Source organism: Urocitellus parryii, chromosome 2 (genome assembly GCF_045843805.1).
Source record: "Urocitellus parryii isolate mUroPar1 chromosome 2, mUroPar1.hap1, whole genome shotgun sequence".
Taxonomy (NCBI): domain Eukaryota; kingdom Metazoa; phylum Chordata; class Mammalia; order Rodentia; family Sciuridae; genus Urocitellus; species Urocitellus parryii.
In genome coordinates, this window is record NC_135532.1 from 160,064,977 (window position 1) to 160,084,461 (window position 19,485).

The following is a 19,485-nucleotide window of genomic DNA, read 5'->3' on the forward strand; positions in this document are numbered from 1 at the left end:
GGGACTGTGGGCATGTTGTCAGGATCTGCCCAGCTAGAGCTGGTTATTTACATGCTTATTAAAAAAAAGTTTATTAATTGAAAAAGAAAGTCAGTAGGATTCAATATCTTATTTCTACATTGTAAAATTCGTGGGTTCCTGTGAGTTGTAGGGATTTAATGATGGAGAATTAGAAGGTAAAATGGTGAGGGCTGTGCACATTCACTTACTGTCCAGTCAGTTTGCATGAAGATAGTTTGTAGTGCTCACGCACTGTTTACTCTTGTTCAGAGCTAGAAACTTTCTCATGTCCTTCCTTGTTAAATGCACCACTTCTGGCTAATTTTATATCTCCTACCATGAGGGAAAAAGTAGCAATCCTGTTATTACTCATAAGACCCATGACTCTTTGAAATCTGTATTAAAACAAAGTAAGTCTTTAGCCTCTGTAGTTCCCTAACATCATTATATGTGTTGCTTTGTTACTCAGGATACTTTAAGGTTGTTTTTGTGTTTCACTGATGACCAAATGCAGGTTGTTAACACAGCATATTCAAGAAGAAGTGAATAATTTAGTATATGGTTGTGTTGATTTACCATTTGGAATTTTTTACAGTAAAGAGGGAACAGCGCATCTTTCATCCACATCATGTGTCCCCAGTTCGCTTCTCTTCCACTGTTATCCATATCCCTACTTTCTACACACTGCCACAAATAGGAGGAATAGGCAGGGGCCAGAGTGGAAGATACCTCTTACTGCCATCAAAGGTGGTTGTGTTCAGGATTTATTTTCTATTTTCTTTCACTTTCACATGAGCAGACCATTAAATGAGGAACAAACAAGCACAAGAAATCATTTGTTGCATGCATTTGGTAGATACTCTTATTCCTTTTTGGAAGCAGGGGTTGCTTCGAACATTATTACCTTAGTTGCTTTTCCCTTCTATGAAATTGTGAGATTTAGAAATTGAGTCACACTATTAGACATGAAGAAAAGAGTGAGTAGACTGTGACATGACCTTATGAAAGGTTCCTTGTTGCTGATAAAAGAGATGGCAGGTTATGATGGCTTTTACCAATTTGTTCTTCTAAAACTCAACACAAACATGGTTTGGTTTTATTATTGCAATACAGGGTATACTTGAAGTGGAAGAAGTCAGTTTAAAAATAAGTCAATTTTTAAGACATCCAGCTACCTTTTCAGAAAGAGAACATGAACCCTAGTGGCTTAGAAATTCCACACGTATCCTCTCTGCAGAGAAGCTTCTAATTCCTCTGCCTCTTATCAAATAAAATTCAACTATGAGTGATATAGAATCATTTCTTAATTATCCATATTAAAATGGAAGTGAAACAACTACAGGGATAATCCAAAACAGTGAATAGAAGAAACAAAAGAAAATGCTAATTTTATCTTGAAGTATTTTTTAACAAGTCCGTTTTCCTTGGAGCAGGACTGACCTCATAGTTGTGAGGCCTAGTGTAAATGAAAATGCAAGATACCTTGTTCAAAATTAAGAAATGTCAGGATGGCAATATTAGGTACCTAGATTGGGGATGAGTAGGAGATTTGTTTTCACTGGGATGTGGCCTCCATGTACCTCCATGTACATCTGATCCTAAGCTTCCCTGAACTAGCGCTCTGACCCCTGCTAGGGTGGAGGGCAGCAGTGGTTGGAAGAGGAGGGCTTGGTGAGACCTGGGCACTAGGGTGGGAGAGGAACAGCCAGGACTAGCATCAGGAGGCAAAATGTCTTTGAGCTAAGACTACATGTCCCCAAAGTCTATTATTTAATAGCTCCTTTGTTCTATTAAGTCATTTAAAAATATAAGTTTATAATAAAGTAATTTAAAAATTCTAAGATGACCACTTCAGAGCATTAAATGTCAAGGATTCTGTGTGCCTGGTCACACATTTATGAAGCTGGTCCTGTCTAGTTAGTATCAACTATTCATGTTTTATACATGAATAGCACCCTACAATCGTGCTGAATATGACTGGGGCAACAAAATTGTCATAATTTGTAATGTGGATAACCTTGACATAGGGTATCAAGAATTGATGGTAGATTCCAATCAATTCATTAACTATTCACTTCTTAGTATTTCAGAAGCCTCTGCTACAATGTGGGGTTAGAGGTAACTATCTAAGTCTATTTGGACTGCTATAACAAAATACTATAAGGTAGGTAGCATTTAAAAACAGAGATTTATTTCTTCTAGTTCTGTGGACTGAGAGGTCTAAGATATCAGCAGATTCAGGTCTGAGGACCCTCTTCATGTTATGGCCATCTTCTCACTGTAACCCACATAGTAGAAAGGGAAAATTCTGATCTCTTTGGCCCCTTGTGAGGCACTAATCCCCTTCATGAAGGCCCTTTCCTCATGACCTAATCAACTCCCAGAATTCCTGCCTCCTTAACCATCACTTTGAGATGAGATTTCAGTATGTGAATTTTGGGTGGGTGGTGGGCTGGGGGACACAAACATTCAGACCCTAATAGTCAAGACAGGCTCACTATCTACTGGAGTTGAAAGAGACAGACACTGGGACTGTAAAACAAGGCAGACGATATGTACTATAAAAGGAGCAGACAAGAACAGTTGGAAAATTGGGAGTAAAAAGATTAACAGGGAATGTGAGGAGAGATTGTGGAAAAAGGGATTACTTTTTAGTTGGGCCATGATGGATGGGTAGTATATCAATAGTATATATGGGTATATATGGATAGTATATCAATTGCCAGTGCTTAAGGGGCAAAAGGACAGCATAAGCAAAGATAGTGAAGTACAGACCATGCTAACAGTCTGCCACTGTCACATTCAGACATGCTTTTCATTCATGCATTTTCCAGGCACTGAGCTGGAAGCAGTGGATATAAGACTATGGGGTTTGGAATCAGATAAAACCACGTTTGAATCACAATCTACCATATCCCAGTGGATGGGAAATACCTTACTTAAACACTCTGAGCCTCAGATTTAGTCACCTGTGAAATAAAGATACCGGTTTTGTAGAATTATTGATAAAGATTAGGTGAGATAATGTTTGCAAGATACTACAACCAGAATTCTGTCTAGTAAAGAAGACAAGAAAGCAAATAAATTATTGTGATTATAGATGCCTGAGGATGCTGAGGCTTCACAAAGATATGATATTTGCCAGGCACAGTGGCGCAGGCTTGTAATCCCAGCAGCTTGGGAGGCTGAGGCAGGAGGATCATGAGTTTAAAGCCAGCCTCAGCAATTCAGTGAGGCCCTAAGCATCTTAACAAGATTCTGTCCCCCCCCCCAAAAAAAAATGCTAGGCATGTAGCTTAGTAGTAAAATGCTCCAGGGTTCAATCTCTGGTACAAAAAAAAAAAAAATTGTGGTATTTGAAGTGGGGTCTAACATGTGTAAGGTATGTATTGGGAAGGCAGAGGGAAATTGAGAAAGACCCTCTGAGATTTGAAAGTGATGAACCCCTTCATAATCTGTGGGATTGGGTATGGGGGAGTAATAAGGAAGATGAAAATGACATTTTATATATATATATATATATATATATATATATATATATATATATAATATATGAAATCTTTAATGTTTCATTTCTAACCCCAAACTACTTACTAATGAAAAAATGTCCCTCCTGGGAAAGGGCAGAAAACCTAGCTGAGCTTTCAAGTAAGATATAAAGTTTCTTCAGCAGATGTTCTGTATGTTTTTTTGTAAAACAAGTCTGGAGCCAGGAGGGGAGGCGGGAGAGAGAATGAGTGTGTAGTTGCTTTTTCCATCCTCCTGTGGAACATCATTTTGCTTAATTGGTAGACACTTAAAACACGATTGGCTCTTTTAAAAATTGGAGTCTTCCTGGTATTGGTTGAAATGTTTCACCATGTGTTGGTGCTTTAAAATGCCTGTCTTTTTATTTCTTCTTCCAGACTGAACACTTGCCTTTGCAGACTCAGAAAAAAGAAAGAGAAATTTGCAGTCTCCCACACTCTGTAAGTAGCATGTCCCTGTTGTCAGGATCTGCCCAGCTAGAGCTGGTTACTCACATACTTATTAAAATATCATTGGATGTCCACAAAAGTTCGTTTTATTCATCTATTCTCTATTAGAGTGCCTGTGCTACGATTTGGTAAAGACCATGAGCTTCCTTACTCTTAGAAGTAATCTAAGAACTACTTCTTAGTAATTTCAGAAGTAATCAGATGTTATGAAACTAGTCACCAGGCAGAGGGGTCTGTACCATATACACCACAGAGCATCACGTGGAATTAATTTTACTGTACAAGCCAACTGTGGCTCAAGGTCAAACCTGAAAGGAAGGTCAAGACAAAAGGATATTTTGGGCAGCCTTTTTTATTCTCAGTGTTGTCAGGCATAAGGTCAAGTGCCAGTTCATTTTGCTGTGTCCTCAGTGCTGAATTTTGAGGTTTCTTTTTGTTTTAATTCTCTTTATATATCATATGCCAATTCTAAGCTTGAGCCTTGCTTGAGAGACTCCTGAAGTTCATAACCTTGCTCTTCTGCAGTTGATCTTACCTGATACTAACTCTTAATTTCAAAACCTAAAACCAATCACAGGCCCCTTCAGTTGCAATTTTGTATTTAGGAGCCTGCCACCATTCTTATTCAGGTATTGTAAGCAACAGATGATTGGAAAATGATAAGTTGTTGAACTTTACCTTGCCATTCATTTCCTCATGGGATTATGAATCAGGGACACAGATTTTAATGAATTCTATTTTTGTCTATTTTCCCCCCAAAGTGATAGAAAAATGCAAACAAGCTTCTCTGCTAATGTAAACAATGTTTGAATTTTTAGAATGGACTAAATAGCAAGAGTTTTGATGATGAGAACCCAGCGGGAGAAGATGGGATTCAGCAAATGTACCCCCTTTACAATCAGATGTGCTATCAAGACCGGAGCCCTGGCAAACATCATCAAAACAACGACCCCAAGAGAGTCTACATCAACCCACGAGAACATTATGTGTGATTTTCCTCTTTTACCAATGGTTGTTCTAACAAATGTTTATTATTAGATTGGGGAGAGAAACTGAGGCCAATTGTTATTTTATTTTCTGTAGTATAACCCATCCCAATCTAACTCTATTGGAAGTCTTGATGAATGACTTGGAGCTAATAGCAGATTTCTTTCCTTCATTAAGGGTTTCTTAACCACCAGCTGTGTTTGTGAACTTGACTGTCGCTTTGTGTGGTTCAGTGATGATGGTGTTTAACTACTAACATTTGGCCTACAATGGCATGTTCATTTGGAAGCGCAGCATCTGCCTGTGATGACTATAGTCATTCTCCAGAAAGAAAGGCCCCAGCTGGTAGTATTAAACTCGCCGGGTCTCAGGCAGGCCAGCCTGTTCATCTCTAATTCAAAGGGATGGAAAAATGAGTTCAGAATCCATTTCACTGATTGTTTAGCTGGGATTTAGATTTCCCTGACATGCTTAATGAAATTACAATACCTGTGTAAAAGGCCTGAGGAAAGAGGCAAGATTTGCTCTTTATCCAGAAACAACAATAACAAAAGGCAATTAAACCTTCAGTCCTGTCAGTTGCTTTTAAATAGCCTTGTCACGGTGATATATGTCCCTTCTCTGTCAGTAAGGTCTTGCGGATCCACAGTTCTTGCTATTACCTGCCTACTTGAGACTAGCTGTATGTAACAGAAGTCCGCCTATTGCTCTGTGGAGTTCCCACAGTCCTGTCCTTTTTACCACATTAGCCCATTTTCCACCGATTAATTTCTAAAATCCCTGCCTAAATGGTATACAGCCTTTCTCCTTGTCCCCACTTTTCTCTAGGATTATACTCAGCTTTCACTTCTGGAATTTCAAACTAATATCAGTCCACATGGGTTTTAGCTCTCCTACATACTTCACACTGCTTACCTTCCATGTTTTATCTACCTCAGAAAAGCCTACTGGAAAATCACCTGAAAGAACTCCTGCTCTTAAGAGTCAGGTGAAAAATTCAAAAATTAATTTTTTTAAAAAATAAAACCACTTTAATATAGCATATGTGCTAAACCCAAATGTCCTATATTTTTCCTCCCATACTTTACCTCATTGAGAAGGGTAAAAAAAATGCTAAAAAGAAACAAACAATATAGTGACTTATCTACCAGGGTATCCTTTAAACTTTGATGTCTTGAAATGTCTTCTGGGACTTTCCTCCTCTCCCTTTGCCAACTTTCCATCATGGGGATTAACAGTAGTAATTACAGTGGGTGAGCACAGACAGAAGGATCACAGGTACATATGCAAATGCCCATCACTGACTTCTCACATCTGAAGGAAAGCATAGATTTACTGTGTATTCTGGAAGATTAGAGGTGTGTCACAGGTTTTAAAAAAACACTATAAGCTTGTTATATCTTAGGGAAGAGTATCAGGAGCACTGAAATAAAATAATGCACATTCCCAACCTAACGTAGCAAAGGGAAAGGAGAACATTAACCTAGATTTCTAATGAGATACCAAAGAAACTTTATGATTCATGTTGTACTGGCTTTAGTTTGTGTTTGAGTGTGTTTTCCTCTTTCAGTTCCATGCGTTGTCAGAAAAATGATCTTCATTGTTCCACAGTAGTAATACATTCTCCCTCCATTACCTAGGGACCAATAATTCTGGGGAATAGGAAACTTACCTTCCAACTCAAATCTTTGGCAATTTTAAAGGCAATAGATGTAGAGCATCAAAGGGTAAAACTCCAATGACTCTTATTGCAGAATCACTGTGCTACCTCTGAGTTCGAGTTTACTGCCTCTGTCACAAAGAAGATAATCAACTTTATTGCTTGGAATGCCATAACTGAGTGAGTGTAGCTGAAGGTATAGGAATCCTTGCATTGTTTTTCAAAAATAAGATGACTATTCAGAGCTCTCTGTGACAGCAAAGTGTTTTATAAATACTGGGGGTTGTGGTGGTGCATTACCTCCTTTACAAAGCTTTAAAAATGCCTTAAGTACTGGGAATGGTTTCTAGGGACTTATTGGGGAAACGATTGTTGAATTAACTTCAAAAAAGCACACTGTGAACCCAGACAAAGTACAGATGTCTTCGTTTGTACCACAGAAAGGGATTCAGAAGCACTGGGGCTTCAGGAGTCCTTTGTCCTTTCTTCAGCACCTTCCCAAGAGGGACCACTGTCTACCTTTCACATTCTTCTTGTAGTTATGGAAAAGAAATTTCAGGATGTAGACATCTCTCTTGCAGCCAACTAGCTGAGTATCCTCTTTGCCTTTCAGTCAGCTCTGATATTTCTTGAACAAACTGGTAGATTTTACAGCCATTGACCCTTTGCATGGGTCATATAAGAGGTTATTCTGGTGCCTATCATATTCTCTCTCTGAAAACAACTAAGTTGAGAAGAGTTTTTAAAGGGTTTGATCAACTAGACCCCTGAACTAAAAAAATGCTTTCCAAAATTAGGCTGTTGATCTCCAAATTTAGAGCCTAGACTGCCTGATGATGCCTTTTAAATTTGAAGTTAGACTTTAAATGTCCATGAGTGAGGTTTAGGGATATAATATACAGCTGATATTAGATACCATGACTGGTTTACCAAAATACACTGTGCTAGAAATAAATCTTCAAAGCACTTGGAAAGGGTGTACACTCACCTTAAACACAGCCTTTATTGCCTATTTTATATGTAGCCCATCCCTGAGAGTTTGCATTATTACTGCAAGAGCAAAACACTGGGTTCTGTGCACACCACACTAATAGGAAGAAGCATCTGCATCACCTAGGATCAGCCTAACATGACAGGACAAGAATTAAATGGCAGAGACTTATTCTCTCTTCTGTAATAGTTTTCCCTATTCCTAGGATTTTTATATGTTCTAAATTTGAAGAAGTCCATGCTTTGGGGGGCACATAATAATATGCAATTCTTACCTGTGCTAGGATTTGCTACAACATGCACATAGTAGAGTGTAAAATGGTATACAGCAAACTAAATGCGCTGGCTCCCTTATTGTTTTCTGTGATCTTGTTTACAAGACACAGGACAGTTTCTTTATCCTTTTGAGAAAATTTCCTAAGTCCTCTTTCATGGTAGTTTAAAATGCATTTTTTCCCATCATTGTTCAGTCTCTTCCTGCCCTGATTTCCTGGTGCTATTCATTACATACAGCTAAGACTGCCTTCAAATCTCTTATTCCCTGGAATGTAGAGGCTGAAAAGAACAGGTTCTATTCCCAGCTTTACCCTTTACTATGGAAAATTGGGCAAGTCACTTAACCTGTCTTGGGCATCAGTTGTCTATTCCATAAATTAGATTATAATATCTTCCTGAGAATTAAACAAGGAGATCATGGACAGGAAATTCTAAGGTTCCAAACCAACAAATGCCTATCACTCTATTGTATATTGAACTTCAATGTCTGGCACCCTTACCAGCATTTAGAGAACTCTAATGTCCCCAGAAAGAACCAAGTGGCAACATGAAATTTTACTTTGACTATAATAAGTATTTCCCTGATGGAAAGTCTCATATCTGAATTGTAGATTTTAAGCTTTAGCTAGAATGGAAAAATGCATGTTGCTATAACTAGTGGTGGTTCTTGTTTTACCAGTTACTGCTAACAACTAACATTATTGAGTGCATAGTATGAACTAGGTTCCAGAACAAGCACCTTACATGAATTATCTCATTGGATAGGACCAGACTCTTGTTTTGTCCTCTTTCCAAGAGCCCTCAGGAGGACAGACAGGCTCACATTACACACCAGGCCACCACCATAGGTCATGCTGATCATCAGTCAGCTATTACTTTTTTCCAATCTGCTTTTGGTGTTAGGAAATATAGTTGGCTTGATTTTTTTTTCCCCATTTTTAAGCAGAGGTATAGGAAGGATCATGGAGTCATGGAAGAAAACTGTAAGACATATTAAGGTGAAAACAAGTGGATATGCTCTTTTTTTTAATTAGGTTTTGATGTTCTCTAAATATTCAGAAAGGCTCTCATATCCACAGCTACAAAATGACAACTAAAACTCAAACCCATTCCATCCTACTTGGTTGGGTGTCAGTGGGCACAAACTTCTCTCTGACATCCTTTATCAAGGTAGTTCTTTGATACACTTATTGCTCTGTTTCTTTTTCTCACTTTCATTGAACTCCCAGGGGTGGTAACACTGGTATTGTGGACAGGTGAAAAGAGGTGCCTTTGGTAGAAAACTAGGAGAAGAATGGAAAGGGTGTGAAGTAGAAATGTCAGGGACTCACCTGTGGCTCAGCTCTGTGCTTGTCTCTTTCTGGCTTTTGACTGGCAAGGCATTCATCCGTCATGCTTCGGCAGACCTTATAGAACCATGGACTTTCATTCCTATTAACTAAAAAATAATACTTGCAAGCTTATTAAACTATAGGTTATAACTGGATTAATCTTGTTACCTTTGTTGAAATGCATGGGTTTCTCTCATCAAACCAAGTGATAAGCTGGCCTCTGCCAATTTGGGCATTTACAATTATTGGGTGTTTTAGTAGCCTCTAATAGCTGGTGGTGGGGGGGTTTACCTCTCCTCCAGCCTCACCAGGTGATTTTTTACACTGAACTCAGGTCTTACCTATGTACTGTGTCATGTGTGTTTGTAAGCAAGTAGTCACCAGAACAGCCATCCAACCTGTCCTGTAAGCTTGAAAAGAGTCTATCTCTGTCCTTTAAGGTATTCTAATGACATCCTACCTAAAAGAGTTATTAGAAGTAAATCCAACTATCCCAGCAGTTTCAACCAGGCAGCCAGTAGACCATTTGACTTTTGCACAGGATGAGTTAGGAATCCTAGGTCAGGCTTGTTCATGGAGAGCTGGAGTGCCCTATACTTCTTAGGCCATTCCACATAGCTTTAATGCCACTAATTTGACTTTTGAAAATACTCACTTATTAACAAGGTCTTTGGTGTTAAACTAAAGACAAATAATCTCTAAGTGAACAGTTTTTCAAATGCTAAAGCCCTTGGAGTGTGTAGTCCTGATTGGGATACTTCGAACGTTAACCAACCAACTACCCCCAAGGTATACATAAAGACTGATTAACATTCCCAATTTCAAGACATTATATTAAATGTAACATGATTCTATAAGGATTTCTCAGGTTTTCATACCTCTAATGTCAACTACTTGCTGAAGAAAATTTATCGGCATTTATTTTTAGTGACAGCTTGCCCCTTCTCCCTGCAGGGTGTGTGTGTGTGTGTGTGTGTGTGTGTGTGTGTGTGTGTGTGCGCGCGCGCGCGCGCACGTGAGAGAGAGAGAGAGAGAGAGAGAGAAACAGAGAGAGAGAAACAGAGAGAAAGGAGGAAGGGTATATTTAAATTTTCATTACCAGCTTAAATTTGTAAAATACTATGTTTATTACTACTGTATGACCATTTCTGTATTAATTTATTCTCCTCTACTTAAGTTTCAACTCAATTTTAGAAGTTTGAAACTGAGTAGACTAGAATAAGAGAATGTAAAATAATTCAAAGAAACTATTCATCTTTTTATCATAAATTATCAATTGGAACCATGATATAGAAGTTCCCTCTGAATCTCAGAAAGAAGAGAAACTACTATTGACAAATAAAACATTCTCCATTCTGTTGGTTATGAATAAATCTATTCCATTGTTCCCAATCAGTGTTTGGGACCTAAGGCTATTATCTATATAAAGTGACTAGTTATGTTCTTATCTTCCTGCTGTGAAATTTAGTGTTAAATGCTTGAGTTTCAGAGAACCAGGTTTTCTGAATATCAGTGTCTTGTAAACTTATGGAAAAGAACAACATCTCCATGAATTAATACTGGGCCAGGCCCCGTCTTCTAGGTGTTTCTGTTCTACAGCTATGCTGTTTACAGCTGCCAGAAGCACAGGAGTTACACAGGAGACAGACCAAGTGGAGATACCTTTTTGTACTTTAAGTTATTAGATCAGAGTTGACACCCCATATACTCTTTGATAAACCAAAAGCAGCCTTATAGTCAATCTTTTGCTTCTTCTAAAGATGGATAAACAAACAGTTGCCCTCTTATGGTTTTTCCCAGCGCTACCATTTGAAGTTTCTTTGACCAGTCCCCCATGGCCCAGCAGTATCCTTGGTATCATGACCTACACTGACTGTATTTATTTCCATGGCATGGGATTTAACTGTGAAAGTTGATTAGAGGAGACCTTGAGGGAAAGCCTCCCTGGGAACCCAAAACATCAGATTTGCTACACTGACTTAGAACTGTAGCCTGCCCTACTCCATATGTATCTGACAGCCATGAAGAGGTGTTTTATGTGTCTCCTCCAGAGGTTAATTTCCCTTCATAACTCACAGTGGAGCTATGAAGCCCAGAAGTGCACATGGTTTTCCAAGTGAATGGGCACTGTTGTTTTGGTTTTCAATATCTTCCCAATAATGACCAGTTTTTTTTTTAAATTCACCCTAGCATATTGATCAGGCTAAATTAAATTCCTCGAGTCTTTATTGGTGGATCACTGTTCCTTATATTTTTAATTAGAGGCTGCAGCAGTTTGTCTTAAATGTATTTGTTAGAACTTGCCCACAGTGTTTCATGTATGCCTGTGCTTTTTTCACATAGCCTTATGAGAATTTATTGCATGTGTTTCCTTTAACTGAGAATTTCAATACTCAGATGAGTATTTGTCATCTTAGATTTAATTATATACTTGAAATTCAAAATCCTTCATAAAAAAATTTTTAAAAGTTAAGTAGCTGGTATTGCTACTGGATCCCTGGATTATCCCACTGTCTATCCATAAAAGTTTCTGTTTATCCTCCACCTTCTGTTTCTATTACTAAGCCAATGCTTTAAGACACAACATCTGCTCCAGCCTATCCACTCTTCATGGGTCTTAACCTCTTAACTTCTTTACTTCTCAGTTTTATCCTGTAAGTTAGTGCTCTCTAACTCATAGGGGTTTATGCCATGGGAGAGGATAAGATATATAAGGGTTATCTTCAAGAGAGATCCTTCTCTGAAAGTGCTTTTATAAAAGCCCCTTTGCTTAGAAAAGAGAAACTACAGTTCCTCAGCTATTTTTTTTTCCTATTCTTGTTTTGCTGTTTTTATTTCTGAAAAGTGATCTCTGACTGAAAGGAGTCTTTATTTTCATTTTAACTTTCTCCTCACTAACCTTTTGCCTGTTGAAACCTCTGCCTTATCCATGCTCTGAACTTTTTTACTTATGGAGCCAAAATGAATTCCCCCACAACAAATTCCAGGAATTTTATTCCTGCCATTAAATAAACTAATGTCCTTGACGCAAAGGAGCATCTAGCTTGCTGTTTCCACAAAGAGCAAGAAGCAAATGAGGTCTTGCTCTGGCACTGGCAAAGTCTCCCATGTGCCTTAGTTCTCCCTGTGTAAGCAGAAGTTAATTCACCTGTTTCACTGCAGCTAGGTATTGTGAGTCCTGACTAACAAATGGGGCAAAGGCTTTTTGCAAATGTCCTGTACTGTATAAATTCATAGTGGATGATATGGAGTGTCCTCAAGTAGAAATAAGTATTTGTATAGCTCAAATCAGAACACTAATCCACCCACTGTTTTCAAAAGCAATGTTTTACTAACTTATTTTTCATAGTGAAAATTACTTTCTAGTCACTTGAACTTTTATTTTGGTGTCTAGAAAGTGATCAATGGTATGTATTCTTTCTTGTCCTGAGTTATATTTTTCAGTTTTAGAACTGAAACAGTTGCTTAACAGAGTATACATGGGTAAAGAGGGAGATTCTAGCTCAGATGTTGTAAAATAGAGAAAGTCAAAGATTAGCCTTGAATTTGAGATTGTATTTTAAATAGATGTTAATGTGAGTTTTTTTTAGATATTCTTTATTTTTAAGTTACCAGAAATTGTCTTTTATTTTTGGAGTTTTGAATATATCATTCTTTACATGTTTTGAATAAAGTGTTTTTATCCATTCAGTTTTTTTATTTTACATTATCAATAAATCAATCATTAAAACACATAACCTAATTATATAACTATTAAACTCAAGACTTAAATAACATCTTCTATGTTAACTATTTCTATACTTGAGTCTTTTTTTAAAATAATAACAAGAGCTTTTATGCTTCAAGCAATATAAAAATGCTTTTTAAAACAAGGTAAGTTATATATTGTAGTTTATTTATGAAAATTAATAATATTGTTTTAGTGAAGCTACATTCATTCCAGTTAAAAATTATTCTTCATTACTGATTAAATCTTAGGCATTAAAATTTCCTTTCTTTTATAAACTTTATATTGATAGTAGATGGTCAATACATGTTCTTTTTTACCCAAAACAAACAAGTTAGGTATCTGTGGTATATTCCTAAATTTTGGGGATGCTTTATTGGTATGTGCAATCCCAAGTCTAGGAACCACTTTTTAGAAAGTATTATTTTATTGATATATTATAAAATTCACTTTTTTAAAATGTTAAATTCAGTGTTCTGGTGCATGCATTACCACAATAAATTCTAAAATAATTTTATCACCCTCAAACGAAACCCATGCACATTCAGAGAGTTACTCCTTAATACATCCCTCCCTCAAATCCCTGGCAGCCAACGTTACACTTTCTGTCTCTGTAAAACTTGCCTGTTCTGGACATGTCATATAAAGGAAAACGTACAATTTGTTACCCTTAGTGACAGGCTTCTTTCACTTGGCATAGTATTTCTAAAATTCTTCCATGTTTCAACACATATCATTTCTTCAAATGGTCAAATAATATACCACATTTTATCTGTTCTTCAGCTGGTGGACATTTGAGTTTATTTGCACTTTGGAGAGATTATGATTATGAATAATATTGTTATGAACATTTGTGTCAAGTTTTTTGTTCAAACATAAGTTTTATTTCCCTTGCATATACATCAAGGAATGGGCTTGCTATAGCATATGGCAACTCTATGGTTTAACATGTTAAGGAACTGTACTGTACCAATTTTTGTGTATCCTCACCAACACTTATTATTTTCTCTTTTTTTACTATAGCTATCCTGCTATGAAACAGTATCTCATTGTGTTTGTTATTTTAACTTTTCTGGAGGCTAATGATGTTTGCTTGTTTTATACAACCCTTTAAGAAGGTAAAATCATTCTTAGCTCATAGGCCATGTAAAAAACAAGCAGACAACAGTATTCCACCACAGGTAACCAACCTCTGAGTTAGAAAATAGAATTAGACAATTACTTTAATACAGGTATCATAAATTTACTCCATATTGAAGAACATCGGGAAAATCATGAGTCTATAAAAGATGTAGAAGAGTAATAAAAATAAATGAAATAGAGTGCTGATAAACTAGCTTGCTGGATTGAAAAAAAAACATATTAATCTTTTTTATCATTTGCTGATGGCCATGGTGTACATGCTCCTGCAGTGGCCCACACTGCTGAACCTGAGGTTGAAAAGGGGGATATACATCAACAACATTGGCCAGCTGGTGCCAGCTCATACTAGTGCATCCTAACATAAAACACCTCTCACTATGTTTTATATTGGTTGGCATAGCAGTCAGTAATTATAGCTAATGTCTTGAAAGACCATGGTTGGACTTTTATAAGCATGCAGGGGCAGAGTGAACATTTGCCCCTCACATTGCTTTTTCTTTTCTTAGTCTTCATTATTCTGGAATCATAGCCACATATCCACAAAGTGAAATAAGAAACATGCACACTCCCTATTCCAATTTTTTTTTCTAAAAAAAACATGTTGGAATAAAATCAAAACAAAGGGAACAATGTTTCTGACCTGTCCAGAAAACTTCCTGGAAAATGTGTTTTAGTTGGGCATGGAAAACATGGGATATGGCCATGTATCTGAAGAAATGAATACATTCTATACAGGTAGATGGTTTGTGCAAGAGTTTAAAAGTAAGAGTCAAAATAATTGGGGAAAGATTTGTCTCCATGGTTAGATATGCAATATGTTATCAGATATTTTGCCTGTGAGTTTCTTCTCTCCAGGGGCTCCAAAAATAAATAAATAAGCCTCAACTTTAGATTTCTGTTTCTGCTAAAACAGCACACTGCAAGGGAAAAAAATCTTCTACAAGAATACTCTAGAGAAATTAGAAGGTGAATCATCCAACAAATAAGCAGTTCATATCTGCTTTAAATATCCTTTTGAAATTCTGATCTAATACATTTCCAAGTTGGTATTAGTGTAGGTACTATATTTTAAAAGAATCCAACTGTTTTAGTTAGCTTTCTTATTTCTATGACCAATCTTGTCATAGAAGTAAAGAACAATTAGAGGAATAAAAGTTTATTTGGGGGCTCCAGGTTTCAGAGGTCTCAGTCCATAGAAAGCCAACTCCATTTCTTGGTGCTCAGGGTGAGACCGAACACCATGTGGAAGGGTGTTGTGGAGAAAAGCAGCTTGGACATGGCCACCAAGAAGCAGAGAGAAAGAGCTCTGCTCAAGAAGGACAAAATATACACCCCAACAACACACCTCCAGGTACTCACCTCCTCCAGCAACACTCTACCCACCTACAGTTATCACTCAGTTAATCCCTATGGGGGGATTAATTCACTAATTGGTTTAAGGGTCTCATAACCCAATTATTTCACCTCCAAACCTCCTTTCACTGTTTCATACATGAGGTTTTGAGGAACACCACATATCTAATTCATAACACCAACCTTCATGTCCACAGTCTCTCAGGGTTCCCCTTACCTTTTCTGAACACCAGTAGGAGTATTGGTAAGGCCCAAAGTTAAGTGAGGGATTGATGTGTTTGACCTATGTGTCAACTCAAAGCAAAGAAAGCAGTAGCTTTGCTGAGTAGAAGTGGCCACTAGGTTTCATTGTTCAACATAGCAGGGGTGGTCCTATTAATTGCAGGGAGACATTCACATGGAGTTCAAAATGATTGATTTTCCAAATTTAAGATTTTATGCAAAGGGACTTTAACATTCTGTAACTCCTCTGTGAACTTTCCTGTTCTTTTTTTAGCTATAGACAAAGTAAAGCGTTTTCTAAAATGCAAAGGACATTCTAGCACAGATGACCCAATGCTATAATTCAGCCAGACTTCCTGGATTTCTTAGAATTATCCTGCTTTCCAGAGTCAACCTTGTTAACTCCATGGGAACACCTGTGCATGTTAGAAAGGGTTTGACTATGGTTATACCCTGATCCAGTGCATCACTTACTACTTAAGAAGTAGTGTAATGTAAATATGGGGCCAGAAGAATGTGGCCTCGGTGTGCTTTCATTTTATCCTGAAGTTGAGACTATAGAAATGTCTGCCACTGTCCTATTCTCCATTCTGAATACAAAGAATCCCACTCTCCACAGCTGCTTGTTTCCAAGAAGGCAGTGTGAGATTGTAAAGACAGCAAGACAGGGCTGATTTGCTGGGTACGAAATAGATTGCTAAATAGTCTTTACAGGATACAACCATCAACAGAGGGCAACAGCTGGATTGGTGCTCACCAGATTGGGTTCTCTGAGAGCAAAGAGTGAAAAGGAGTCCTGGTAAAGGGTATGTATTAGGAACCCATGTCTGAGGAAAGGATGGGGAGGAAGCAGGATTGGGCAGAGGGATAATCAAACAATGATGTGGGCCCAACAAACTTCAGCCAGCCCCATGGGAGAGTGTTACAAAATATATGGCTTATCAGAGTTAGGTTAAATAGTCCAGTCCTCCTAATTCTGCCTCATTCAGTCACTGAACATGGGCTACACAGTCTGAATTTCTGAACAGTGTATGTGAAATATCTAGTGAATCTCATGAACATAGACATATATTCACCTCCTTTGCTGTAAAAGGCTCCCCAAATCTTATCTGATGTTATGAGCGTACCAGTAAGTCAAACATTCCTAAGTCCTCCACAAGTGGTTTTGGCTAAAACCTCACAGGATTGAAAGCCAAACTAACATGTAGATGTATCTATTCCTTTCAAAAGAAGTTTCTCTTCCAAATGGAAGGAGCAAAATGTAGTTTACTTGTCACGGACTCATCAATAGACCTGTCAAGGAGCAGTGCCATATTGAAGACTCAACATTGATCTCCAATGCTGGCAGGTTGAGTGTTGGATGGAAGTAGTTCAGAGGTAGTCCTGAAAGTGGGAATGCACGCCGTTGGGCCCAGTCAGCATCCATCTGGCCTTCCAAGAGCCTTTCCACCCACTTGCCTATTATGTCAATGCTAGGGTGGCTGGTGACTAGGGTTGCCCTATGCTAATCTGCTGAGTTACTCATTGACTTGATTGTATTGTGAATCTTCTATTGGGCAAGTTCCTTCTGGTGGTTGTTAGTTGTGACATAAATACCCTTGCCCTTTCTGTTCATTAACATATGTCTGTTCCTGTGCTTCTAGCTCAGATTCCCTTGTCCCAAGTCTTCCTATTTTTGTCCTTCCATATTTCTGGACAAGAAACCTCGTGGTTAACCATTCCCAAAAGAGAGTGTGTGTGTGTGTGTGTGTGTGTGTGTGTGTGTGTGTATACCCACACTAACCACAGCCACTCTTTATACAGTATTTAACCATGTGCACCTCTTGAGGCTCTGCCCATTGGGAAGATTTTTCCTTTTCAACATGTTTCATGACCATTCCTAAGTGGGTCTGCAATGTAGTTGCCATCCATTTTTGTTTTTCATTCACCTCCTGTCTTAATCCAGTTTGCACTGTTTTAACAATATGTGAGGGTGAGTAATTCATTTAAAACTGTTCTAAGACTGGAAACCAAGAAGAAGGGGGGGGAAAGCATCTGGCAATGGACTTCTTGCTGTTCATCCCATGGAAGAAGGCAGAAGGGCAAAGAAAGAAATGAATAACCAAACTTTTATGATAGAACCAATCCCACCAATGATTCTATTACAATGGCAGTTAAATTTCAACATGAGTTTTGAAGAGGACAAGCATTCAAACCATACCTCCCTAAACCAAGCTCCTCAGATAGCTAGTTGCCAAGGAACTTCCATATAAGTATGATCTGAGGGAGAGTAAAATAAGTGTGCACCAAGTGGAGGTGTGCACCAAGTGGAGGTGTGCACCAAGTCTTAGGCCACTTACTTATACCTTCTGGTCCTGCTCATGCTTAGTCCTGAAGTAATAGCTCCATATTAGAATGTATTTTTGCTGGGACTGCCCAACCTTGTGAGTTTATGGGTTCTGAGGGAATTCAGCTCATGATGGGAAGTTCTAGATGCGTAATGTACATGGTTAATTAGTTTTCTATAATGAGGTATTGCATCTCTATCAGGGTCAGATAACTCATAGTCCCTTAGGGATCAAAAAGATGGACAGTTTTTAAACAGTGTATTTTTTTTCTATAGAACATTGAAGAAAGAAATTGAAGAAGAAACAAGATGAAAAGTCCTCCCATGTTCATTGATAGGCAGAATTAATATTGTAAAAATAGACATACTACCAAAAACAATATACAGGTTCAATACATTCCCCATCAAAACACCAATGATATTCTTCACCAAACTAGAAAAAACAGTACTAAAATTTAGTTGGAAGAATAAAATGCCTAGAATAGTCAAAGCAATTCTAAGTCAAAAAAAGCAATGCCAGAGGAATCACCATACCTGACTTCAGATTATACTAGAGCCATAGTAACAAAAATGGCATGAGACTGGCATAAAAACATTCACATAGACCAATAGCACAGAATATGACACACAGACAAATCCACTCAGATACTCATTTGATCCTTGACAAAAGTTCCAAAAACATAAATTGGAGAAAATCTTTTTAACCAATGGGGAAACTGGTTATCCTTATGATGAAAAATGAGAAAAGATCCTCATCTCTCACCCTGCACAAAAGTCAAATCAAAAGACGCAGGAATTAGATCATAAATTAAATGACACAACTCCTAGAAAGAAAAAAAAAAACAGGTTTAACGTTCTGACATATAGGCACAGACAATGCCTTTCCCAGTAGGAACCCTGAAGCTCAGGAAATAATGTCAAGAATTAATAAATGAGATGACATCAAATTAAAGTTTCTTCACTGCAAAGGACCATTAAGAGTGTAAAGAAAGAACATACAGAATGAGAGAAAAATCTTTGCTAGCTACTCTTCTAAGTAGTAGTAATACTGTGATTGCATAAAGAACTGAAAAAAAAACACCAAAAAACTTCCATTAATAAATGAGCAAATGAACTAAGATGATGCTTCTCAAAAGAAGAAATACAGAGCCAGTGCCTGCAAGCTAGGCGAACCTGCAACCCACGGGCGGGTCGGGTCCAGCAACCTGCCAAGTGAGAGATCAGCTGCACGCGCCTGCAGGGAACGCGGACAGGACCCACAAGTAGGACAGGGCTGGCGGCTTGCTGTAGGGCAGGCCCCTCCCCTCCCCCAGTGTCTGCAAGGTAGGCGGGACACTGACCAGCGGCGGATGGCCCCAGCGGCCTGCTGAGGGGTGGAACCGGCCCCTCCCCCAGTGCCTGCAAGCTAGGCGAACCTGCAACCCACGGGCGGGTCAGGTCCAGCAACCTGCCGAGTGAGAGATCAGCTACGCGCGCCTGCAGGGAACGCGGAC

At 38.2% G+C, this 19,485-nt stretch overlaps 1 protein-coding gene across 1 annotated transcript in view; it reads left to right on the forward strand.

The window, feature by feature from the left end:
• Nectin3 (nectin cell adhesion molecule 3) overlaps positions 1–12,795 on the forward strand; it is a 138,553-nt gene extending 125,758 nt beyond the window's left edge. The window contains exons 8-9 of the mRNA XM_077795338.1: positions 3,906–3,968; positions 4,796–12,795. Coding sequence (XP_077651464.1) covers positions 3,906–3,968; positions 4,796–4,969 — 237 coding nt within the window. The 3' untranslated portion in view covers positions 4,970–12,795. The remainder of the gene's footprint in view (positions 1–3,905; positions 3,969–4,795) is intronic.
• The last annotated feature ends 6,690 nt before the right edge of the window (positions 12,796–19,485 follow it).